Raw genomic sequence first — 27,557 nt, 5'->3', positions numbered from 1 at the left:
AGAAGAGTCAGAGCCGTTATGTTTGTGTGTGTATATATTATCCTGGCGCTCGTAGTTATGCAGTTTTAAGTGGAATCAAAGAGGGTGTCTCATTTGCAGATACGAGAAGGCAGACAAATCTACTCGTGCTACTGCAGCTCCAGGGTGAACGTCTTGGTTGCAGATCAAAGGATGACATATCGGAAAGATTTTCTCTGAAGGTTAGTTTGAGACGGTATTCATTAGCTGTCGTGCAGATTTACCGCTTTCTTTATTATTTTGTTTTGTTCTTGAGGTAAATCATATATCTAAATGCTTGCGAACACACTGAAGGTCCAAAAAGAAAAAAGCCCTGAATATCTTGTATATGAAATATGAATCAATTGCTGTTTGATTGCGTTCCGATGCAAAATTGGAGCAGGGCAAAGAGTCTTAAACTGTCCATGTTTACTGTACTGTAACTAGACTGCATTGTCTCTAGCATTCAGAGAAGTAGATGGGTGTGCTATAAGAACATTTTATTTGTTTCTTTTCAATGGTGGTGTTCAGATTTAAGTATACTATTGTGCAGATAGGGAGATTACATACAGCTGCAGTGCAGCTGTTATTATTTCCCTAGAGAAGCATTGATCAAGTGTAATGCATCTTGGCAACTGCAGTGGAATCTTGATATTGTGCCAATTATCATTTTGAAAGGTTTTTGCTACCTAGGTGGATTTAAGAGTACTAACCAATATTGTGACTCGTGCAGTTCTATTCTTTCTCATTTACATGTAGGTGCTTGGAGCGTGAATTTCATTGAGTTTAGAATTCTAAACATAAAGCCCCATTGTGCAATGCACACGTTTGTGAAAATGCAGCAGGTAAAACCAGACTTACTACTGGTAATTTAGTGTGGGATCATCCTGAGCTAGGTGATATCTTGACATAATATTAATTGATGTCTTGATACGAGACTAGATATTGTCCGGGATTTTGTTTATTGCAGAATCTTGATATAGCTTAAATGTTGTCTTTATCTGGTCTTAAGGGCTGTATTAAAGTAAAGTGATACAATTGCAATACAACTTATTGGACTGTTCTTACTGAGACTGAGTGTAATGAGCAATGGATGCCTCTATTTGTTTGGCAATCATATCCAAATTATTAATGATTATAAAGCCTTGTCATCCCCAAAATATCGATATTGTGATAACTGATAATTGATTTTGTCTTGTCACCCAAACCTATTATTCCGCCATAGTGAGAATCATGGGTATAGGAGGGCAGGATTTGGAAGGGGAGCCAGAGGGCTTAGGAGGAGTTTAGAGTTGGGTGGGCTTTTGCCATAGATTGCCTTAGAAAGGAGGAGGGCAATAAACAACATGGACTTCTGGAGTGTGCACGTATATTACTGTACTGGCAGTTGTGTTAAGTCTCAATGAAGTCTTCATACAGCGCCTGTTATGTTCAGGCCTTGTGACTTTCACAAAATGTGGTTATAAGTAGTACATTTTCATGGGCATTATTCAATAGGGAACATTATATTAAAGGAGTAGTTCAAAATTACTTTTTCTATTGATTACTCATGCCATGGAGACTTGAGTTCAATAATATGTTTTTGTATTTGTCGTATTCCTAAAACAAAAAAAGTAATTATAGTAAATTTACCCCCATTGATCCCGGATGGGGATCTCAATGCATTTGGGTCCACATCCAGAATCAATGGGGTTAAACGTATCAAAATGTTGTCTTAGGAATGCGACAAAAAACAAGAACTATTATTGAACTCAAGTCTCCATGGCGTGAGTAATCAATAGACTTTTTTTAGGGGTGAACTACTCCTTTAAAGCTGAGTCGATAGATTGTCTGTGATGAGGAAAAATAACCTTTTTATTTTAGAGAGCGTGACATTTTGCTCTTATGTCTCACCCATAACGGGTGTTATGTAAGCGCAAAATGTCTAATGGTGCTCCCTTTTCATTCATTCTCCTCTTTTCCTCTAATTCCAGAAGCCTATCTCCTTGTACATTTTCTCTTCTATATTTGTGGGGAATTGCTGCACCACACTGCCTTTTAAAATATGAGCATTGTTGTCCAATTTTTTTAGTTTCACTTTTTACATTTCCATCAGTCACTGATGATCCCTGGTCAACCCGGGAGGGGGGAAGAAAAGGGATAAAAGAAGAGGCATATGTGACTGACCGACTCCCATAATAAGCCTTAGGGAGTTCTTTTAAAGAGGTTTTCTTTTTGATTTAGTCATCGAAGGCCCTTTTTATTAGACTTGAATGGATGTTTAAATAGACAATTTGTATGAATTCAGCCGTGGTTAATTCATTGTTTTCTACTATGTAAATAAACCTGTTGTAAATGTAATGCTTGATTGTTTACGTGTTATTGAACACACACACACACACACACACACACACACACACACACACACACACACACACACACACACACACACACACACACACACACACACACACACACACACACACACACACACACACACACACACACACACACACACACACACACACACACACACACGTACGTACTGTACTTGATGACTACTGGAGTATTTCCAATTTTCTATACTTTTACTTCTACTTCTTACATCTTAGAGGCACATATTGTACTTTTACTCCACTACAATTATATGAAAACTTGGTTACTAGTTACTTTGTTACTTTTGATTATTGTTACATTCATTAGCCACTTCAGCCCTATATACATTTAAGCCATTTGAAAATAGCCGATCAACAATGCGTCACATCGTGATGCATTGTGAGCTTGTAGATCTGCTAATTAGAAATTATTCAAAAACTTGTGAAATGATACATTCTGCGTAATGAGTACTTTCTACTTTTGGTACTTTAAGTACATTTTGATACCAATACCTTTGTACTTTTACGCAAGTAAATTTTGTTCTGGACTTTTACTTGTAACAGAGTATTTTCTACTTTGCAGTATTGATACTTTTACCTAAAGGTGTTATGTCACGCAGCGAAATTTTCCATTATGATACAGTAGGTCATGTGATCTCTGTAAAAACTCTGAAACAAGCAGAGAGAGCAGCGCGGCAGCAGCTCTCGTAGCCTCGCACTGACCAGGAAGTAGCTTCAACATAAAATATATTTTGTAATTCTGCGCATATAAAAATATATGTACACCAGCGGTTCTCAAAAAAAAAGTGCAGTCGTCGACTCGTCGCCGCTTTATAGTTGAAGCCACAGATATAAAAAGCTAGATACCTCATCCGCCACTGCAGTTCATTGGCGCAACTGGTAAAACAGTACTGGCGGAAGTGCATAACTGTGGAACTGTGGAAGGCACTCTGCCAAAAAGGTTTGCTAATAATATGGGGTCGTGAGTCGTGACATCAAAAAGTTTGAGAACCCCTGATATACACAATCGAATATCTTAGTTACATACTGTAGATATCGTTCATGTGAACAAGTGTGTTTATGCTTATGCATTATAATGATCAAAATCGCTGACAGCACCGCATTGTGCCGGTCAGCAAGCACCACCACCAAATGTATCCGTCTTTAGCTCCCTCGGCCCTGTCTGGAATCCAGCCTTCTACCGCCCAGCAACGGGGGTGGTAATTCACCGACCACCATAGCGATTTTTATCATTTCAACAAATAAGCCAAAACAAACTACTTGACATGAACAATGTTGCACAGATTTAGTAATGAAAGACATTTTCACATAAGGCGACTTCCTGGTGTGGGCAACGGGAGACGGACCGGCCGAAAGACAGTACTTTACAGTGTAGTACAGTAGAGGCGCACCGTGACGTCATCAACAATATTAGCCAAAGAGATAACCTGATTTATCCTTTTTTTTTGTGTGTCATAACAGCTTTAAGCTGGAAATGTGATTACCTTTTCCACCACTGCACACAGTCACGCACACTCACAGTTCTCACCAACCTGTTTGTTCATGAGTATATAGATGAGAGGGTTGATGACAGTGCTGCTCTTGGCCAGCAGTGACGGCACCACGCTCGCCACAGGGCTAATGATGTTCGGCGGGCCAAAGGTTGCCATCATGGCCACCACCCCGTAGGGCATCCAGCACAGCAGGTAGCAGGCCACTGTGGTCAGCACCATGAAGAGGATGTGGTATTCCCTCCGCCGCGCCGCTGTCTTCCGGATCTTACCCACCTGTGAAGGAGGAGAAGCAGGAAACGGATGAGGACGGGAAGCTTGAACACAAACACAAAGAAAGGGGCATAAAGAATCATTGTACAGCTAATTGGTCGTAGTAAGGTATATATATATATGATGGCGACGCTACCAAGCAGACCTGTAATGGGCCTGACAAGAACATGCTGTGTGTGTTTTTGCGTGCGTGCGTGCGTGCGAGCGTGCGTGCGTGCGTGCGTGCGTGCGTGTGTGTGTGTGTGTGTGTGTGCGCGACGTGCGTGCGTGCGTGCGTGTGTGTGTGTGTGTGTGTGTTTTTAATGACTGCCGTCATGGATGAGATCTTTTTAATTATGTTCTTTGCAGTAAAGCCTGTGATGCATTGAACCAATAAACGTTAAAGTGTGGCACATGCTAGATTAAAACTTGTTTTACCTACTGCCTACTAGCAAATTGATGTAAGAGTGGCTGATATAAATATCCCCGAGTAACACAATTTTGCATTCTATTGAAAGATTCGGTTGGCCAAGGGGGTAGAGAAAGTCTTTGCCCATGTGTGTGATTGCCTTAATGGGGGAGAGATTAAATGGAAGTAGTGCCCTTATACTGTACATGCCTGCATTCCTGGGGTACAAGCCTAATTCTGCTCCCTGGAATCTCATTTTAATTTCAGTATCTCTGTATTTCTCAGTTTTATTATCGAAAGCTTAGTCCGTCTCTGTCTCTCTCTCTCTCTCTCTCTTTCTCTCTCTCACCCTCAGATTTCTCCTAATGTCTCCTACTTGTCTCTCTTCTCTTGCAGTACAGCAGCTTCTCAGCTATTGATTGACAGAGGTGGAAAAAGTACTCAGATTTTATACGTAAGTAAAAGTATCAATACTGCAATGTAGAAATCCTCTGTTACAATTAAATGTCCGGATTTCAAAATGCACTTGAGTAAAATTACAAAAGCATTGGTATCAAAATGTACTTAAAGTACAAAAAGTACAAGTACTCATTATGCAGAAGGTGCCAAAATGTACAGTATATACTGTAGGTCTTAAGTTGTTAATGTAAGTTTTGTAATAATAATCCAAATCTACAAAGTAACTAGTAACTAAACCTTTCAAATAATTGTACTGGAGTAAATGTATAATATTTGGATCTGAGATATGTAGTGGAGTAGAAGTAAAAGTATTGGAAATTGGAATTACTCAAGTAAAGTACAAATTCCTCAAAATTGTATTTAAATACAGGGGCATCATTTGGGGTACCAGGGCATGGCAATTGCCACCACCTAGTGTTGCACATTTAACCTCAAATTCAGTAGGCAAATTCCCTGCATATTGTCCCCAACTCATGTACTATTAACAACTTTCAACGCGGCATCCCAATTTTGGGAATGTCATTGTCCACAAGTTTTACCGGGAGTTTACTGGAGACTATCAGGACCAAACTTCCGGGTTTAACAGCAGACATACAAGCTCACGTCGCGTTGCAGATGCAACCCGTTGTGAGCTTGTAAATCGGCGGGGGAAGCTTGGTGCAGACATCTGCGCAATGCACTATGGGGCGTTGGAAACTCGTGGATAGGCAGACATCTTCAAACATTTTCTCTTTTCGCCCCCCCAAACAAATAGCAAAAATAGTGGCTCTATACAGGCTCTCAACGCGTTGCAAGGCGTCGGGTTGAGAGCCTGTATAGAGCCACTATTTTCGCTATTTTAGAAATGAGGCTTAAAGGAGCTATAGTCAACTTTTTCTTGAAAAATGGACGCTAAAATAAAAATAATGTTTCGAAAATATTTTATAAAAAAGATTAAGCTTCATGTATGTGTTTCTATTCAAAAATGACCACAAAAAGCATAAAATAATGATAAAATAATCATTTTGGCCATTGTCAGGCTGACTTTGTTTACATCCCTTATCAATCCATATAAAGGAATAGAAGAGGTGATGTGATGGCAGAACATGCCCATATATGGGCATTACCAAATATGGGCATTCTCAGATGCCCTTAATATTGATGACATCAGGACAGAAATCTCCATATATGGGCATAAAACGGACAAGGACGTAATTAATTTGCAAGTGTGTGAATCCTGATGACATCAGCGATCATATTATGGTCATGAAAGGGACAACAAGCCAGAGCATGATGTCAGAGCGGCAAACCAATGCTGTTAAGAGTGGTTCCCCTGACATCACAGTGACATCGGAGCATGATGTCAGAGCGACAATCCCATAGAACCACAAACCAGTAAGACTCCCTAATCGGGAGATAAGTTGGTCGCTTATCTCCACAAATAGGCCAAAAGTTTGTTTTACCAATTATCAAGACATACGGGCAGTTGACAGTTTGCCATGGTTACTCATTGAAGTTGATTCTCCATATATGGACTAACCTACGCATCACACTAAGTGTGACCTCACCAGCCCATATTTGGGCATGAGCAACTTATGTCTCCATATATGGAGATATGATGACATCACACAGTCCTCAGCCGATGATGTGGCGTGATGTCATACAATACACAAACGAGCCCTACAGTATAAAGGGGCAATTCTTGCCAGGAAAGAAGCATTTCTTCGACTCAGACCTTATCGCCAGGGTTGGCTTATAGCAGCTGTCGGTAGATAATGCCGGTCTTATATACTCATTGAAGTTGAATTTCCATATATGGAGATAACCTACGCATCACACTAAGTCTGACCTCACCAGCCCATATTTGGGCATGAGCAACTTATGTCTCCATATATGGAGATATGATGACATCACACAGTCCTCAGCCGATGATGTGGCGTGATGTCATACAATACACAAACGAGCCCTACAGTATAAAGGGGCAATTCTTGCCAGGAAAGAAGCATTTCTTCGACTCAGACCTTATCGCCAGGGTTGGCTTATAGCAGCTGTCTGTAGATAATGCCGGTCTTATATAAGGGTCATTTGTGTACGGTGTGATGTCATACTGATGTCAGCAGTGTGATGTCATACTGATGCGGAGATATGAGCAGGGCAAAGGTGTGACGTGTGACCGACCGACCGACGGACGGCCGGTGGAGGTTTTGATACTAAACTGCGACCTTACGGTCGCAACAAACCCATAGAACCACAGTGTCAGGCGTGACGTACAGCCAGAGATACATGGACAAGATGTCTTCCGGTTTTCATAGTAAACTTGCGACCTATGGTCGCAATAAACAATATTAAAGATTATATAAAATTATGTATAATTATCGTGGTAATTAACTCCACTCTATATTGCGGCTATCTGCTCTACCTGTCACTCCAGCTCTTTAGTAAAGGATACCAATTTTATCCAAATAAGAGACCGCAAGGAAACTAATCCACTTCATCAACAGGCGAAACCCACTGATGGACAGAATGCTTAGATACTATGACATGTAGACATAATATCAATATCAGAAATTGTTTCAGAAACGAATATTAACCAAATCTTGCTAGGCTCGTCATTTATTGTGCGATTTATGGCTTAGGTGAAATGAAAAAATTCCCCACTCAACACATCCTTGCCAAAAGATTTACACTCCCAGCTAAGAATCTTACTGGGTGTGAGCCAAGTATGACTCACTGATGACCGCTGAAAGGATATCACAGTTAGCAAACCTTTATAAGGGAAAGCAACACGATGGCCTCTACTTTGTCACAATTTAATTGTTTAATAGTTGTGAAAATATTTGCCAATGCAACCATATAGTGAGACGGTGCCTATGTGCAGTGCTGTTTGAAGAAGGAGTTGCCTAATACTATTGGCACTGCCTTGGAATTGGCCGAGCCAACAACAAAGCTTCACAGTCAGATATATTTTAGAAAAATGTCAGCTTCTAGAAGCTAATACTGCAAGTTGCCCTCTTTTCTCTGGACTAATGCAATGTTGCCACAATGTGGCGACAAAGCAAACCTTTCCTATGGACCATTCTAATACACCCCACCCCAATACAAAACATAAAGATTATATCATTAGGGCATGCTACTATCGTTTCTGCTTTTTGTCAAGTTCTGCTACAGCAAAAAGCCTGTCATCCCTATTTTGTACATTTCATTACATGAAAAACATTTCAAAATGTGCAGATACAGAAGTGATGCAACACATTGTGAGCTAGTTGGTATTCAAATTGGTATCCCAACCTGAAATGATATTTTCTGTTTACTGATGGACTAGACAAATGAGGAGGCCCCTGTTACTGCACAAACACTCTACCAATAACATAAATGTATAAAGAAACAATTACAGTATCACCTACACAGCCTTTAATTGGCTAAAGGTGTCACTGGTTTGTCTAACTAGAGTTCAACTCAATTTAGCCAATGTGACCCAGAAAAGGGTAATTGTGAGTGAAGGACACTTAGGGCGGATTCACACTGCAATCCGTTTGATTAGAACTGTTTCTGAAAACGGTTGCTGGTTCACGCTGGCCAGCATTCACATTGGCAGACCTTCTGGCCTCCCTGGAGATCACTAGCACTATACAGCCCGGTCCTATAGGTGGCGGTATGCACATAGTGTCATCAACTATGCGACATTGCTGATGGTGGTCGCCAACAAATTCAGGCACGAAAGTTGGTGTAACAATTCAATGACGCGCGACAGCGCAGTGTGGAACAGTGTTGCGGTCTTGGGTCGCGCGCCCCAGACGACCCAAACCTTTTCTGAGCTGGGGTCTCGCACCCCCCGAAGTTCACACCTCGACAACTGTTTAACAAAGAAACAAGCCTATTTGCATAGCCATAGACCTGTATAGTTGGTGTCGAGCGACGTTCGCATCCGCGACGCTTTGTGAGCTTGTAGATCTGCTATTTTCCAGGGGCAGAAACGTGCAGAATGATGAGCCAGTAATAAACGTGCAGAATGATGAGCGAGTAACTGTGTCAGACCTCAGACGTCCAGCGCAGCACACGTTATTATTTTTATTATTTAATAATCAACGTAGCCTACAATTGAAACGCTTTCACAAGCCACAGTGTGGCTTAATATTCACATTAATGGCACGTCAAGCAGGCACAGCAGTGCCAAGGAATCTATAACATCGAAACAAAAGTCAGGGATAAAGGAATACTGTTAGGCTATTTTCTATCAACAGCGGTAAGTCATTTTTGGTTTGTTTTCATGGTTTAACTTGTAGGCTAGTGCTTTCTCTTTCTGCTTTTCTTTCCCGACGGGCGACAGCAGGAGTAGCTGCTACGCATCACGCACACGCATGCATGCACGCACGCACCAAGCTCTTTTCCCCCCGCTGTAAATCTGATCCTAGAGCAGCATTATGATCTCACAGTTACAGCCATACTTCATGACACCTGACTCGTCGACATTATATGAGGTCACGTTCAACATCAATACCGTTTTTGAGGACGGTTGCTTCACACTGCAGCTCACCGGTCTCGAGGTCGCACAATGCAGTCTCGAGACTACCTCTTGAGGTGGTTTCGAGGCTATCCGTTTCTGAGGAAAACCGCAGGCTTCACACTGTCAAAACCGGTCTAAACATCTGCCAAGTAGCCTCGAGACCGGTCCCGAGACCGCAGTGTGAATCCGCCCTTAGTGAAAGCTGCTTATTGCCTACAGGGATTCCATTCCAATCAGCAGAAAACACTATGGAAAGGGCAACCAACCAGCACTGAGTGAACAGCTCAGCTCTTCACAGTAGACAAGACCAACATGTAATGCGTGTGCGTGTGCGTGCGCATGCGTGTGAGAGGTGTGTTGTAGTGCTACTTTTAGAAGTGGGGGGACGCCTCATAATGCATGTGCGTGCGCACAAGCACACGCATCTACGTGCACACGCATTCACGTGCGTGTGCGCAAAATGCATGGACACGCACACAGTGGCAGACACTATAACGAGACGATATGAAAACATTTTCGGTCGTTGTGTTACTATGTATCTAATAAATGCAATTAATGTATGGAATTAAGCAGCAACTCTACTAACCAACGGTAAGACAGAATATAGTATGTTTATTCTGTTGGCTTTATTTTACACTGCAGAATGAATTGATTGCTGAACAGGGTTTGACCAGAGCAAATATCATTTACTTACACTAGGCTATAATGCTGATAAGATCGTCAAGCAGTCAAATGAGATGATTCCTTTTGCAACTTTGTACATGGACATGCTTTGTAGTTTTGTAGTGTGCACAGCATAAGAGGTAAACACATAGTTATATCAGCCTCACTCGAGTTTTAGAGCTAGATCCTATAGCCCGAAGGGACAGTGAGCAGAGTCTGCGTTTTATTGGTTGTTGTTGATTGTCAGGGCGATATCAAAATCAACCAGTGGACAGGATCTATCTGGCCTCGTCCGCTGACAGCTTTGTGACAATGTAATATGAAAACAAACTAAATCAATTGACCAAAACCCAAATCCTAGTTTTAGAAGTGAGGGGATGCCGTTCCCCCGTTCCCCCTGTTACTAGCGCTTAGACAATCAACAATGTCCTACACATTATTGTGTGCTATTGTGTTTCTTTGAGCTCCCTTTGAGTGACTCTGTCTAAGCAGTTAAGCATTCTAAAGAGATACTGTACATGTATGTTTCAGTAATGCACAGCTCCGCCATACGCTCAGCAGAAAATCATTCAAATCACGGCTCAGGGCACATGGGATTTAATTTACTTCAAATGGATGAGGCAAACGAGAAGTCTCTAAGCGAGAGAGAGAGAGAGAGAGAGACACGCAGGCACGCAGGCACGCAGGCACGCACGCACGCACGCACGCACGCACGCACGCACGCACGCACGCACGCACGCACACACACACACACACACACACACACACACACACACACACACACACACTACCGTACAACAGACCACATCTTCACCCTCAACACTCTAATCGACGACCAAACAAACAAAAACAAAAGTAAAAATTGTCGACTTCAAAAAAACATTTGACTTAATTTGGCATGAGGGCCTACTGTACAAACTGCTAGAAAGTGGAAACACCTATGATATCATAAAATCAATCAATGTACACAAACAACACCTGTGCTGTTAGGATTGGGAAAAAACACACAGACTTCTTTCACCAAAGCCGAGGAGTTAGACAAGGATGCAGCCTGAGTCCAACCCTCTTTAACATATTCTGTACATCAATGAATTGGAAAAAACGAGTGCATCTCTCCATTCTGACATGTCTCCTTTCCGACATGTCTCCATTCCGACACTAACCCTAACTCTTACCCTAACCCTAACCTTAACCTCTATGGAAGTGTTACCACTCCGACAATAAGAAGTCACTGTCGGAGTGGCGACATGTCGGAATGGAGAGCGCCCCCCGGCAAAAAACACTAGAACAGTCAACAACACCAGGCATCCCTCTAGCAGACACAGAAGTCAAATGTTTACTATTCGCAGATGATCTGGTGTTACTGTCTCCCACCAAAGAAGGATTACAGCAGCACCTCGACCTCCTGCACACATTCTCACATATGTGGGCCCTAACAGTAAATCTAGCCAAGACAAAAATCATGGAATTCCAAAAAAGACAAAGACAAAAGACCACCAATCCCTCCTAAATACCACAGCACTAGAACACACAAACAGCACAAACAGAAGCACAACTACCAAACGGAAAACACTTTGGACCAAACCAGATTATAAGAAAACAAAAAGAAAGCTACCTAACATACTGGAAAGAGACAACCCAAAACCAAAGCAAAATGGAATGCTATCTGGCACTAAAAAGAGAATATACATTAGCAGAATATCTGAGCACAGTAAACGAACCAACACTCAGGAAAGCCTTGACTAGGTACAGACTCAGCAAACACAGCCTTGCAATAGAGAAAGGCCGCCCCATGCAGACCCCGCTCCCAAGGGAAGATAGACTATGCACCCACTGCACACAAAATGTGGTAGAAACAGAGCTACACTTTCTAACCACCTGCCCACTATACCAAGATATCAGAGACACATTCTTCCCACAGATTACACACACCCGAAGTGAGTTTGAAAACATGACCAATGATGAAAAACTCCCATACCTACTGGGAGAAATACAACAATGTGCGAACACAGCAGCAAGATGTGTGAACTGCTGCGACAAAAGAAGGCTAGAAACACAACCACCCTGAGGACTACAAACCATGGATTGACAATGACATCTAGACCTACTGCTACAGTATGAAACAGAGTTGCTACCTTTAAATGCATTTTGAGAAAAAATAATGCTGCTATTTGTTCGAGAGAGAGAGAGAGAGAGAGAGAGAATTTACAATAAATTGAAGAAAAGAAAAAGCAGCATTTTATGCTGAGAATTACAAGTGTCTCTCTCTTAGCCTGACATGGCCAAACAAATGGTAGATTCGTCTCTCTCTCACACACACACACACACACACACACACACACACACACACACACACACACACACACACACACACACACACACACACACACACACACACACATCACACGCGCACACACACACACACACACGCACACAAGATCCGAGTGCACGAACACGTGCGTGTTCAGCACCTGGTAATGGAGTAGCCTTACATTAAGAGACTCCTACCGAGACTTCCGCATTGTGACGTTGGGACGACGGTAGGAGAGTCTTACAGACTTTGTCATACAGTCATGCTGGATGGTCAGCAAAACGGTCTCTAGTGGCTCAACACATGCACAAATGCAAAATATAAGACCGTTGTCATTCTCCCACTGTGTCACTGCTTTTCCCCGTTCGCCACAATGTTGGTTGAACAGCGCCTCTTGGTGGTTGGGAAGCATTATTGTGCACTCTTCCGTCTACACATACGCCATGTCCTTGTATGAGCGAATGGGGAAAGGGATGAACAACACGTGATAAGTGCGGTCATGTTTAACCTGCGTTGTGGAAAAGCAGTGACACTCCAACACACACTTGGTAAAAACATTTTTTATTGAAAACAACGGACTAATACATTGTGCAAGGTTACCGCCGTAGTCATTAACAGTTGGGAGAATGACGACGGTGTCTTATATTTTGCATTTGTGCATGTGTCGAGCCATTAGAGACCGTTTTGCCGACCATCCAGCATGACTATATGAAAAAGTCTGTAAGACTCTCCTACCGTCGGTCCGTCGTCCCACGTCACAATGCGGAAGTCTCGGTAGGAGTATCTTAAAGGACAACTTTGTTTTTTTACAACAAGGGCAAATATTTTAGATTGTAATTAGAGAAAAGAAAAAGTGAGCGTTAAAATGTTTTCATTTGCTTCGTTCTATTGTTTTATTGCGTTTACTGTGCTAAAATGTGGGGCATGCATATGCATGGGGGGCCGTATAAGTGGATAAATATGTATTTTTAGACACAATAAGCCAGCAGTTTCTTTATTACTATTTACAGTAACACTTCTAGCCCCCATAAGTCACATCCAACCATGAAAGGTTGCGTTATATCTTGGGAAAGGGCTTATTCTGTGTAAAATGACATATTTAGCCACTTGTACGCATGCCCCCAACCACTGAGATAAGAATCTCTAAAACAATAGAAAGAAGTAAATGAAATACTTTTAACACTCATATTTTATATTCTTTAATTACAATCTAAAATATGAACCCTTGTTGTAAAAAACTAAAGTTGTCCTTTAATGTAAGATTGGTGAATGGTTCAGCACCACGTCAATGGACAGCGACAGGCCAGCACGCTGTGAACCAGCACTTCTGACAAAGTGCTGGTTTACACAAATTGTAACTGTTGTAACAAATGTTGTAACAAATGTAACATTGCGAGCTTTCTGTTTGTAAACAAGATTCAAACTTGCCTCTCACTGTCCGAAAGGGAGGGGCAGGTGCTCGCTTGCATTTCCATGAAATAGAATCCCTTAAAAGACACCTGTGCGATGTTATTGGCTGGAAGCTCTCAAAATAAACACCCAAATATGCCTCCCGGCTCCATCTACCACAAATACAGTGAAAACACCAAATTATAGTAATTTGCAACAGTATTCTCAGTCAAGATCTTCCCTACACTGTTGGTAAATCCTATTGGGTCTACCTTTTCAGAACAGTTTTCTACATGGAATGATGAATGATGTTTGAAATCTTGTCAAGTTACACAGTGGATTATAACAGAATGTCAACTCAACTTGGCAGAACGGGACCAGCAATGAGAAGCCACCGAAGCTAGTATTGATTCTAGTAATGAGGACTAATGTTAAACCACTGTTCATTGATTCATGTCAAGGGTCAGGACACCCAAAGCCATTTTTTGAGACAATAATATAAGGCAATTTATTTATACTTTTGTGCATTGGTAGCGTACTGATAAATCTGCTGTTTTCCTGTTCCTAAAGTGATTACATATTTGCTCACATTGCACATTTGCTCCACATATAATGCATTTATATTATCTCTGTTAACTAGAGAGCTGGAAAGACGAGGAGACCCACTATACAAGTGACTCCCCTTTTATATTAACGCTTATTGTCAGTATTATACATATGTATACATACATACGTACGCACCTACAGTACAGTATACTGTAATATACAGTATATACAGACATACGTATGCACTGGATCTCTGAATTAAATAAAGGTGGTGTACGTTAGCCTGATACTTCAGTCCGCACATCACCACCCCCTGTTGGTGGGTGGTGTGTAGTGTGGACTGAACCCGGAGATATTTTATTTTATTTCAAGCGCGCCTGAAGAGCGGGCGCATTGAATGGGCCAATCAGGGCTGTAGACTTGAGGCACGTGGTATGCTGGTCCGGTCCCAGCCCCCTCCCTTCGGAGCTGTTCTGCCCACGTGAGATTCCATAGTGGACTCTGATTGGTGCTCTTCTGCCCACGTGAGCCGCTAGTGGACTCTGATTGGTCCGTGAAAACTGTCATGGCGGAGTCAGACTCGACTCGAATTCTTTTAATAAACAATACAATAGTGCCGTTTCATTACGTTTTAATACCATTTTGCACTAACGTAAACATGCAGTCATATAATATGTTATGAGAAATAACGTATTTTTGCAATGTCACGCCGCGTCGCCGTCGGCGACACACGGGGCTGTGTGTGTGTATGTGTGTGTGTGTGTGACGTCAATAGGCTTTACCCCGCCCCCGCTGAAGTAGAATCTCCGTCCCCAGGCTCAGACTCAATCCCAAAACGAAGTGTGTGATTGAGTCTGGCGCTTGCAGTCAGGCTAGGTGTACGTCAGATTATGACTTACATCTCAAGTCTCATTTATTTTATCTTTATTTTCTTCTTTATTTTGGTTATTGAATTTTACTCATTCCCTTACCTGTACCTCTCCAATGTTCCACTCTTACTGCTGTTGCTGATTATACCTGTATTTCCCTCTTGGGATGAATAAAGGTTTATCTTATCTTATCTTATCTGTGCATTACATTATCACCTGCTATGTGCATTCGTCCTGGCTGCCCAATATCAGCCTGAGCCACAGGATTAGAAAGTAAATCTCTAGAGCATACTGGAGTATGTAGCTGAATCCAGGAGGACTCTCTAAATAGTATGCATGACACGTACCATATATACCTGCACACACACACACACGCACACACATTACCTGTTTAACTGTCCAAAGCAGCCTGCTATAGCAGTAGACCATGACCATAACAGGCAGGCCCAGGCAGAAGATGAACAGGCAGATGATGTAGGCGTGTGACTGAGCCGTCCGAACCTTCCATGACACCGAGCAGCTTGTCCCAGCGCCCTCTATACCATAGCTACTCCAGCCCAACAGGGGGGGCACTGTCCACAGCAGCGAGTACAGCCACGAGCCCCCCACCGCCAGCAAGGGCTTGCGGTAGTTTGGGCCCCGCTTGTTGCATACAGTCAGGGTGCTATAGCGGTCATAGGACAGGATCACCAGAGAGATGAGAGAGACAATACCTGAGAAAAAGAACAGAGAGAGAAGACAAATTAGTCTTGATGAGTGATTTTTAGATGAAGAAATCATAAATAATAGCACACATGATGTGGGTCACATGACGATTAGCAGTTTACACTGGAAACTGGAAATTTGACTCCAATAATTTCACTTCTTAATGGATTCTGGTTTCTAGCATGAGCAGTGGATTTCTCTTCAGAAGGTCACATCAGCATGCATACTGTCCTGTCAGCAATCTTTGAATCTTTGATCTCAGACTCATAGTCTCATTAAGTTTACGTTAGCGGTTCATTCTGAATTCTTCTATAATGTCATATGAAGTACATTGAATATACATAATATTCTGTCTGATGTTCATATTTATGTGCAAGTGTTTTGCTCCAGGTTTAATTACGGTACTATTAATTTTATTAGTCTGGAAAGCGTGAGAGGATTTACTTAACTTACCCTATGAAATATTGCTCTTGGAATCATTTATTTATTATTTAAGCTTGCCAATTAGGAAATGGAATAATTATGTACAATGGTCACTATTTTATTTTATTTACATTGTTTGGGTGACTGTGAATAACTAAATCCGGCTGCCCACCGGCCCTTCCACCCTTAAGCCAATTTTAATGTATAGTAGATGTCCCCAAAAGAGGATTGAAAATTCTAACCCCATAGCTTCCTGTCATGTTTTCCATCTCACAGAGTACAATTGTGTTAATTTAACTCACATTAAATCAGTACACTCTTAGAATTAAACTAGAAAATACTGTTCCTACGAAACAGTGTGGGCTCGCATGTAACACCATGCACCTCATTGGCTAAGGGCCTTTGTACTGTCGCTACAAAGGCAGTGTCTTACGTCATTTTGAGGAGAACTTGACTGATAGATTACGTAATTTTGAGGAGAACTTGACTGATAGATTACGTCATTTTGAGGAGAACTTGACTGATAGATAAATAATGAAGATAATATACGTGTGCTCGCTTTCAGCAAACCCACAATTAACTACTTTCACTCGGGTGTCCCTATTTTGGGCAGTTCCAGAATTGGTTTCGCCTCTCCATTTCCTGAGTGGCAGATGGTAATACCACATGCTGGTCCATGTGGTATTGAGGGATAATGATTATCTTCCTTCACGGTATGAAGTGGGCTTTACCCATCATTCTACCTGAAGTCCCCTAGATCAGTTTGCTGTTCCAGCCTGAGGATGACGAATGCTGGTAATATCCTGACTGTTACTAATAAAGCTGAATCCATAAAAAAAAACATTAATAAAATATTTACAAATGTTGATCTCCAGGATCTCCAGCATGACTCAAATGTGGTGCTGGGACTCATGTGGCCAGATTCCAGCAGTTAGTCATCTATAAATGCAGTCACCCATGACATATCTGTGACTTATGACTCCCCATTGACTTCCATTATCTACAGTATGTATGGTATCTATAAATTCACAGAATCCGTCTGTCCCAGGTATGACTCGGGTGCCGTACGATTGGTCCCAGTCAGAGTAGGCCGGTGCCCAATATATTCATATTCCAGTTGTCATATCTTGATACTTAGCATTTGAACACTATTCATATGCTCAAAAGATGCCTCTATTTGTGTTAATGATTTGATGACATACAAGCATCATGCAATCTAGGGTTAGTGGCTGGCCATGCATACACTATAAATACTTACCAAGCTAAAGGGAATTATTAAAATGTTTTGGTCATAAACACAATGACAGAGACATACTGGTATCTAATGAATCCCTGAGGTCAGTAATATCCATGATCAGGCTGTACTTTCCCCCTTGGGATAATAAAGGTATCTATCTATCTAACAATAAGTTGCCATTTTATCCTCTATCTTGGAATGATATACTAACATTCAATGCTGTGCAAGGCAATGTTTTAAACAATCGGAAAACAACTCACTAGGGGCCGGTGTTGGACATCGACAAGGTAATGGACACCTGGGATAATTAGGAGCTGAAATTGAACGTCTTTAGACAGAGTACGGAAACTTACGATGGGTCTGGTCTTAAAGATACTCAGTGGAACAGTGCCCAATACAGTACATGCCTAACTACTTAGGTCAGGAGTTCTTCTGACCTTGTTCTCCCTAAATTTGTCCCAAACATGGGGGAAAATGGCACCAAAATGTGGCAAGCCCTACCAACAGCCAATAAAGGCCTCGATTCTCTAACCACACTTAAAACTGACATAAAACTTGGCTGTCCTCAAATTAGAATTTAACTTGCGCCACTGAAGCATTGTGTACAGCCATCGTTGGAAGTAGTGGTTTTAATACTTGATATCCTTCCAATGCACTAGGAAAAATGTAACATGGAGGTAGAGGTTTTGCCATTTCTAGCAACCGGTTGTTTATGCATTGTTACTAGAGAGGGATTTCAGAGGTGTTAACTCATTTGGTGCCAGCGCCCTCTAGGGGCCATAGAATGCCAGGGTATCTCTCATAGGCGAGCGCTTTAGCTTCCAGGACCTCACCTTCCAGGACCTCACGTGCTCACGTTCATGCACGTCATGGAAATGTCCCGGATGATAATGCTAACAGAATGGCTATTCCCATTTTGTCATCTAAAAGATCATTTTTGGGCGATTTCGCCGTAAATAAACCTCGCGCCGCTTCCCTAAAGACACAATCCAGCAGAGATGCCCACGAGTCTCATGATCACGAGTCGAGTCGAGTCAAGAGTCTTTGGGGGAGGAGTCCGAGTCGAGTGTCGAGTCTCTGGGGGACGTGGGGGACGAGTCGAGTCGAGTCTCAAGTCTTTAAGTGGCGAGTCCGAGTCGAGTTACGAGTCTTTATATACATATATATCTTTTTTTATTATTTTTTATAATGATCTAGCCTCCAGCTGAAAAAGTTAGATGGCGCATCATGATCACCCGGTACTCACAGATACAGCTACAGCAGCAGCCAGAAGCCATGGCAGGCTAAATTAGGAAAGACACATGCATGTATGTACTCACAATCACGCTACGGAGGCTGTTAAATGTTCCACGATTAATAATAATGGATCCATTTCCCCCAGAAAACAGCTCTGAAGTAGACCTCCTGCCTCTCCTTCCTCGGTGAAAGTTCATTGGAAGCAACGCAGTTATGTCCAATAGTAGCAGGGTCCCCGGCCGTCCGATCATCATCCAATGAATAAAATAATCCCAAAACTAGCCACACTTCAGTTGCTTGCTTGACACTTAAATCCTTTTTGTAGACCTTTGTAGCTATCTGTACTGACATTTTCCTAAGACAGCTTGAGCTAGACAAGTAGGCCTACTCAAATGTTGTTTTTAATAGGAATTGCGAAGCAATCACAATTTTTCTATCTGAAGAAGCCGCCAGAGCTGGACAGTAAGCAACATAACACTTTACAGCAGTTACTGCCGTAAAACGTATCGCTACTGGTTACCATAGCGACGTGTACTCTCAGTGGGGATTGGACCTGGGAATACATTTTACATCACTGTCGTAAACGTTTGTTGCCGGCGTATAATTAATATACTATATTAATTAAATTGTACTGGCAAGTGCATGATTGTATTCATGATCACTCCTTTACTGTATTAATATAAACAGACAGTATGTCAGGATTGATACATTACTTAGTCATTGATACAGCATCATTTTCAATAGCAGTTTTAGTTAAGATATAAATTTAAAAAAATAAACGTGGTTCAACATAATCTTTATTCCAAAATAAAGCTTTTCTTTTACTTCTTTAGCATAAAGTTTTCTTCCCTTTCATTTCCACTCCCCTCCTGCTTTTTTAAAAGCTATTTTTCTTTTTTAAAGTTACTGCAGTGCTGTGAAGAATCCTGACAGCACAACTGTAACATTACGGGCATATTTGGCATAACTTCACGTTAATGCTTTGAACAATAATTACGTGGGGTTAATTAGTAGATGCAGCTGGTGGAATTGACATCATGAAGAGAAGAGCCCACCGGAGAAAAAAGTGAAAACCCGACGCTAGAAAAGCACTGTCTCACGGAAAATCCTATTATCTTATCAAATTATTAAACAAATGCCACGTTAACTGAAGTAGAATAGCTGATGATGAGCTAAACATATGTGTTTTATTTCGCCGTTTTAATATTTAAATCTTATTCTGAAAGGCTGCATGCAGCAGCTGTCCTGCCTACTGCTGCTACTGAACTAACAGCCTAGGCCTAGGCTACTGTAGGTTTATTGTTCAGCCTATAAACCTCTCAAAATCAACTATGGCTTATAGGCCTATTGTTTAGCCTATAAGGCTCCCAAAAAATCAGAGTTGCAAGCTATTAATCCACCTTGTCATGGCGCGTCGGCGTCTAGATATCATGGAAAGACGCACTATAGCCTATACGTGCGAGCGCAACAGATACAAAAAACAATTTAATAATCCTCTAGCAGTGTAACAGTAGGGCTACTGGGCATGGTAACCTCACGTTACTGCTTTAAACAATAAGTTAACTTACGAGGGGTTAATGAGCTCAGCTATTAGACCTATATAGCTGCAGCTGGTGGTAGTGGAACATTATTAATATTATTACGAGAGGAGGCTGCGCTCTGGAGAGAAACCCGACGTTAGATAAGCAGGTTCTCACAGATAATCCTATCATTTTATACCATTATTGAACAAATGCCAGGTTAGCTGAAGTAAAATAGCTGATGATGAGCTAAACATATATGTTTTATTTCGCCGTTTTAATATTTAAATCTTAGGATGAAAGGTCCATGCAGACGGCTGTGTCTGCCACGCTTTGTGAGACAGACTGCGGTTTTCCCAACGGCCCTGAGCTGCGCGCGGTCCAAGTGAACACAGCGAAGCGCTCCTGGGCTGGCCCCCACCGTTGCGCTTAAGTACGTTGGGAAAAACAACGCGGTCGCCGCTGTCTCCGTGCGCAACACTCAGCAGCACAGCGGCGCGCAGCCGCGCAACAGAGAAGAAAGAAAGAAGAAAGGAGAAGGAAAGGCAATATTTTTAACATTGCCCACGAGTCTTTTGTTGACGAGTCGAGTCAAGTCTCGAGTCTTTGAGGGGCGAGTCCGAGTCGAGTGACGAGTCTCCAAAATTTTGAGGGGCGAGTCCGAGTCGAGTGACGAGTCTCCAAAATCGTCACTCGAGTGACCGGAAGTCGCGAGTCTTTAACTCGAGTCCCCATCTCTGCAATCCAGAGATATAAGCCTTCAAAGATGTGGTCTTTCATTGGATTAGGCGGAGATTGGCGATTTCGTTCGCAAATAACGGCCGGCCGGGGGGTTGCTAGCTTTCGGCTAGTAGCTAGAAAAATCAGGCCAGGCTTCAGAAGGCCTCTTATCATTTTATTCCATTTCATTAAATATCCCGGACTAGTTCGGGATAGGCACCCTGGAATACGTCGCGCCGCCTACAATGAACATTGGGTGAACATTGGGGGGGGTCTAAACTTTATTTTAAACCATTTTCAATGGAATAAATCGTCGGAGCATCTAGCGTCTCTCGTTGGTGAGCGCTGGGCGAGCCGGGACCACCCACGTTGCTCCAAGCAGCTCGGGGTAAGTAAAATAGCAAATAAAAAATTGTTTTTGATCCCGAATATCCCGAACTAGTTCGGGATAGGCACTCAAAGAGTTAAGTAACAATCGGAGGTTGACTCGTCCTAACCTCAGCAAACATCTCTTCCAAACTACCGTTGTTTAAATTCTGGCAGAATAAATACAGTGCATCATCCTCCTGACAAATTACACTATCTGGACTTTCTCTGAAAAAAGTTCTGATAGACCCATCAGAAGTTCTGAATGAAGTCATTTTGTAGTTATTACCTACCCTGGACAATGCCCCTTGAGGCAGGTAAAACGATGTTACAACTGTTTAAATCCAGCAGGTTATTTGGGTGGCGAAGGTTTAGAGAGACTGGGATCAGTTTGCTTTGCAAGTTGCCATGATTCGGTTATCAAATGGCTGTGCTCAACCATGTCTGGGTAAATCTATGTGACTGTGAGTCGTTTTTTGTTCTATCCAGTAGTTATAACTATGCCTTGATATCTAGCCTATATCAAAGCATTGATCTTTCAGACACATGCTTTGAGCAGCCACAACATAGGCACTACAAGTCAGAAGAGAACAAGGCAACTGAAATCCAAATGAAGCAACATGGTAAAATATTATTATGTCCCATAAAAACGTTAATGTCTCATTGCAAGCATGCTGTGTGTGTGTGTGTGTGTGTGTGTGTGCGCGTGTGTGTGTGTGTGTGTGTGTGTGTGTGTGTGTGCGCGCGTGCGTGCATGCATGCGTGAGTGAGTGACATTCACTGAGTGGGTGAATGAGTGAGTGAGTGAGTGAGTGAGAGAGATATGGAAAAAGGGAGATACGGGGAGTGTGCACATGTGAGAGAGAAAGAGAGAGAGAGGATGTTCGAGCATAGTTTTCTAGCAGTATAAATAGTTTTTGGTCTTCTAATCGCAGCCAAGTGACTTAATAATTTGTAATGTAATTGCTCAAAAACAACAATAACGGCAAACGTTGTGTACAGCTGGCTTATTGATGGGACCATGTCATGATCAAAATGTTTACCCCCCACTCTACTGGCCCCCAGATAAACAATTTGTTCCAGCGTCCCTAGGTTCACACACATAACAAAACAACACGTTTGTGTAAGAAGGGAAATGTACTACAGTGTAGGTTCCTATTAAAAATTAAATTATATTTTTTAATTAACTCATTCAACTGTGAACACTGTTTTTCAGAGATATGTAGCGATTTTAATTTAAATCTTTACATAATGTAATAATCAAATTGAATAATTTAACTATTATATCAGACTGCTGTCCAATGTCGCCAGATGGGGGAGGAGGGGTCCTCTCAGTAAACTGTAGTTTGGGCCATTCATCAATCAAATACACATGTTTACATTATTGAAATATGAGGCACAGTTCAACTTGCAGGAGTGTCGATCCCACAGACTGTCGGCGTTTGAGGGAACGTGTAGTTTTGTACATTAGTTTTGTACATTAATAAAGTTATGTATTTATTTACTTGAGTACTAGGGTGTAGAATATTGTAATTCCCAAGGTAATTCTCATTGCATTTCAGCATTGTTATGCGTTGTTCTGACTCAAGCTCTATTGTTATTCTAACTGCTTAAATCGGTTTGTTATTCTAACTGCTTGATCTGCTATTTAATCTGACTGCTTAAATAGCTGGTAGATGTTATACATTTTGAACTCATGAACAAAGACTAAATGCATAAATATTCACTTGCCTGCAGTTGCCCTGAACCACACCCTGAGGCAATGGTGTAGAAAGTACTCAAATATTAAGTAAAAGTCCGGAATTCTAAATGTACTTGAGTAAAAGTACAAAAGTATTGGCATCAAAATGTACTTTAAGTACCAAAAGTAAAAGTACTCATTATGTAGAATGTCCCATTTCCAAGTTTTCAAATGTATAAAAAAAAAAAAAAAATCCTTTGAAAATGGCAGATCTACAAATTCACAATGCGTCACATTCGCAATTGGAAATACTCAATATATCAAAATTGTAAGTACCTTACTTAAGTAAATGTACTTAGTTACTTTCTTCCACTGCCCTGAGGAGAGCATGAGAACAGTATACAGGAGCTGCTCTAAAGGACAAAGAGACTCATCCACAGACCTCAGGCCTCTTCTTGTATTCTTTAGTTCTACTCTCTGGGGTTTGCCATGGGTTATTTTATCTGTGCTACGGGTTATTAGAATCATGTAGCAGCAGCTTCGACTCCCATAAGCACAGAGGAATCCCAACACTCATCCATTCTTTTCACATAATCAGAATTACTCTCTCCCTATGGAGTTGGTATAAGCTATGTATGTGGTACTTATATGCACATAATATGAGTGTGGTAAAAACCCTGGTGAATACCTTATCAGTATTCTTTGCTGTCAATGTGCGCATGGAGGGAGCACTAAGAGACTGATTTCTTGCTATTCAATTGTTATCCCACATGCAGATGCATGAGGGCCATTGGATTAAATGTAACAAACCCGCCACAGAAGGCCATTTCACAAGTCTTTTACCTATCTCGTCAGTGCTTTCAGAGGCCCAGAGTGGAAGAAAATCAGGCAAAAGTACAAAATGGCATGTTGAGGATGATTTTGCGCATTGGTCGTGTAGTGTCAAACTGATATCAAACACTACAGTTGATATATTTGTGAGACAACCCTACTGTACATGCTTCTGATAATAAGGATATTCAAATTTTGTGAATAATTATCTAAATTAATTGTTGGATTGTAAATTGTTAAAACTAAACAAGCTAAATTCGTGTTCAGCTGATTAAATTCGTGTTCAGCAAAATTATAATGCAAATTCAAAAGCTACAAAATGCAACTTAAAGGGTGCTTTCACCCTTCATTTTTTAGAATGTCTGCCGGTCAGTTGCTCGGATGATCAGTCCAACACTTTAAATATCTTAAAACCTACTGGCTGATTGCCATGGAATTTGCAGTGCATCTTCATGTTTCCCAATAGTGACCCCCACGGACCTGCAAGGCCTTTCCTGTACTGCCACCCTTGGAAACTTATCTGAGCTCATTCGTGTTCCCCAGAGAAGTAACCCTACACAATATGACCCTTGCACCCCACTTCAGCCAAGTGTTGCACACATCTATACTATAATTTTGCGAATGTCTGAGTGAGTGAGTGAGTGAGTGAGTGAGTGAGTGTCTGTCTGTCTGTCTGTCTGTCTGTCTGTCTGAAACAGCGTTTCTCCTCAGTGGCTGGAGCAATTGATCTGAAATCGCATCACCATTAGCATATGAACACACCTAACATAACTGTGAAGCCCGTTTGTCACTTTCACAAATCGTATACTGTATATTGGCATTTTTATGGTGTATCTATATCTATTTAGCCTACAGTACCTTTTGTGACCACACATGTTAAGGGAGGGGCGCTGTTGTTCAGGCCATGCACAATCACACACAAACCCACACACACACACACACACACACACACACACGGGGGGGGGGGGGGGGGGGGGTTGTGTTGTGTGTGCAGGCGGGCGGGCGGGCGGGCGGGGGGGGTTGGGTTCTGGCCCTGTTACAGATGTTGTCCAAAAATCATGCAGATCGGTACACAGTATCTCTGTAGCCGTTAAATGGAACGGGTATTTCTTACATTGATGCTCCTACATATTAGCATGCAAGCACCAGTTAAAGTTACTTTCCATCCCTCATATACTGTGTGCACAGTGCACATCCCATAACCCACACACTGCACATCATTTCGGAGGTCATATCTTTGAACGGGTAAGGGCTAGTATCTCAAAATGCAATGGGCAGATTGCCATGACACTTGTGTGCATTCATGCTCCCTATGAAGTATGAACCCTACTGATTTTAAACCCCATGTCCTTTCCGTATGTCTCCCTGCCTTTGGGGAAGTGTATGCATCGGCTTCCGTGATTGGCCAACCCAATCGAAAAGCGGTGTGCGAAGAAAAATGCATTGTGCGTGGTGGAGCTGACAATGCGTACTACATCAGATAACACAATTGGTGGGCATTGTATTCCAAATCCCAACATACATTGTTTGTTCCCAACTTTCATGGCCCTGAGTAGGGTCTTATTAAAACAAAATGTTGCCACTGTTATTCGTCTCGGTGAGCAGAGATGAAGGGAGAGAAAGGGAGAGAAAAAAATGCATTTATTTCCAAAGTAGCCTGGCTATTTTATTGCTTATAATATGTGCTCAAATATCGCTCATGCATCATGTAAGAATATCATGAATCCATTGCCTCCTGGTCATCATCAATATCAAAATGGGTCTCACAGGGTGCACAGAGTGCATTCCTGCTGCATCTAATTGCAGCCAAATAATCACAGATGTCTCTAGGACATGAGGATATAGATTCTTGGACATGAGGATATAGATTCTGACCGCCACTGCATCTGGGAGCCTTCTATTAGTGTGATTTACCACCCCTCTTCCGAATTGGCCTAAATTACATTTCATAACTTTTGACTCGCTTGTTAAGAGTAGTTGTGCATGGTTGTGCATACTGTATGTAATTGTTAATTGAAAAAATCCACAGCCACCGACCAGAGGGGAGGTGGCCCCATTGTGGGGAATTTACTCTCTCTCTTGTTTACAACAGCATTCTGACTTTTAGTTCTGATTCACTATGTACATTTGCCTATTTCCTGCCTATTTCCTGCCATAGTGAGTTTCAATCTGAAACTCACTGATGTGAAATATTGATGCAAAACTGCACAAACACAGACTGAGATGTGGCAACAGAAGAACATAAAAAGATCTATCTTATTGAAAAGAGAAATTGTGATTTACTTTAGGAAATTGGACAGGCAAATTATTTGAAAGTGAAGACTGGTTGATCAGAAAAAGAAGCATTGCAAAGGAAACAGAGATATGTATGTTATGTCTTGCACACTGAGTATACTTGTTCCACTTCCATTTTTCTGTGTCTATGTGAGAGCAAAAAATATCACATGCTGGAAATGAACACCTATGGACTCATTAATATGTCATTATATCAGGCTACATTAATAATGATTATATGATTTAAAATTCATGGTGCCACTTCAATATATTTGTGCTATCTAGACGTTTCAAGGGCATAGACTAGGAGTGTCTGAGTTGAGTTACTATCACAGTGAAGCAAAAATATGATTAAATCACAATCATTCCATGGCAAGCAACGATTGTATATCATTTCCAAATAGAACCAATACATTTTTTGCTGTTATCGCATAATGGCATAATGACATAATGACCATCTTTGGTCAAGCAGGTAACTGCTGATATTTAAAATGAAGTGATTGATAATAAGCATCCCAGTAGGGATGTGCAGGACCCAGGTTGTCCTGCGGATCAGTGAGTTTGGGTGAGCTTACTAGAAAATATTATGAGTTTGGGTGGACACAGACACACCGACACAGACACAAAAAGTATGCGTAACACATACAAGTATACATGAGTTGTAGAATGTTCAGTGTTACGGTGTGAAAGAGAGTCGGGCAGGTTCTCCTGCCTGATCATCAGGGGCGTCACAAGGGGTGGGAAAGTGGGACTGAGTTACTAGGGCCCAAGGTGGAGGGGCCTTCATTATTTTATACTTTAGCTATTGAAAAATTGCAGATATACAAGCTCACGCTGCAAGCTTGTAGATCTGCTATTTTTGAAAAGTCATAAAAATGTGTGCAAATCTTTTATAATGTATTTTTAAGCAAACTTTTATAACTCAAATTTTGCTTCTGGGGAGTCCCTGGAACTAAATATTTTGAGATTGGGGTCTGTGGCCAAATACATATCATTTTAGGGGTCCTTCTCATGAAAATGTTTGAGCACCACTGACATATGTATATGTAAAAAAAAAAATCACACCCGTGTGAACTGAGCGGTGGTCGTGGAGGCTGCGCAACAGCAAAACAAATATATAATAATAATAATAATAAAAAATATTTAAAAAATATTAAAAAAAATAATAATAATAAAAAAAAAATATATATATGGGGGGGGGGGGGGGGGGGGGCTTGCTTGCGTGTGAGAGAGAGAGCCATCCGAATTTGGTGCGACACCCCTGCTGATGATATCATTACAGACTGTTATCTGCTTAAGAGGCATTGTGCAATTATGATGG

The 27,557-nt window shown here is 41.6% G+C and overlaps 1 protein-coding gene across 1 annotated transcript in view; it reads right to left on the bottom strand.

Annotated features, from left to right (window-relative positions):
- Window positions 1-3,877: 3,877 nt before the first annotated feature.
- tmtops2b (teleost multiple tissue opsin 2b) overlaps window positions 3,878-27,557 on the bottom strand; it is a gene marked incomplete at both ends in the record, with an annotated part of 37,347 nt that continues 13,667 nt past the window's right edge. Inside the window, 2 exons of the mRNA XM_080753562.1 lie at window positions 3,878-4,138; window positions 15,631-15,956. Coding sequence (XP_080609688.1) covers window positions 3,878-4,138; window positions 15,631-15,956 — 587 coding nt within the window. The remainder of the gene's footprint in view (window positions 4,139-15,630; window positions 15,957-27,557) is intronic.

This window comes from Nannobrachium achirus, assembly GCF_963921795.1.
Source record: "Nannobrachium achirus genome assembly, chromosome: 22".
NCBI classification, from domain to species: Eukaryota; Metazoa; Chordata; class Actinopteri; order Myctophiformes; family Myctophidae; genus Nannobrachium; species Nannobrachium achirus.
This window is presented reverse-complemented; position numbering and strand designations above follow the sequence as displayed.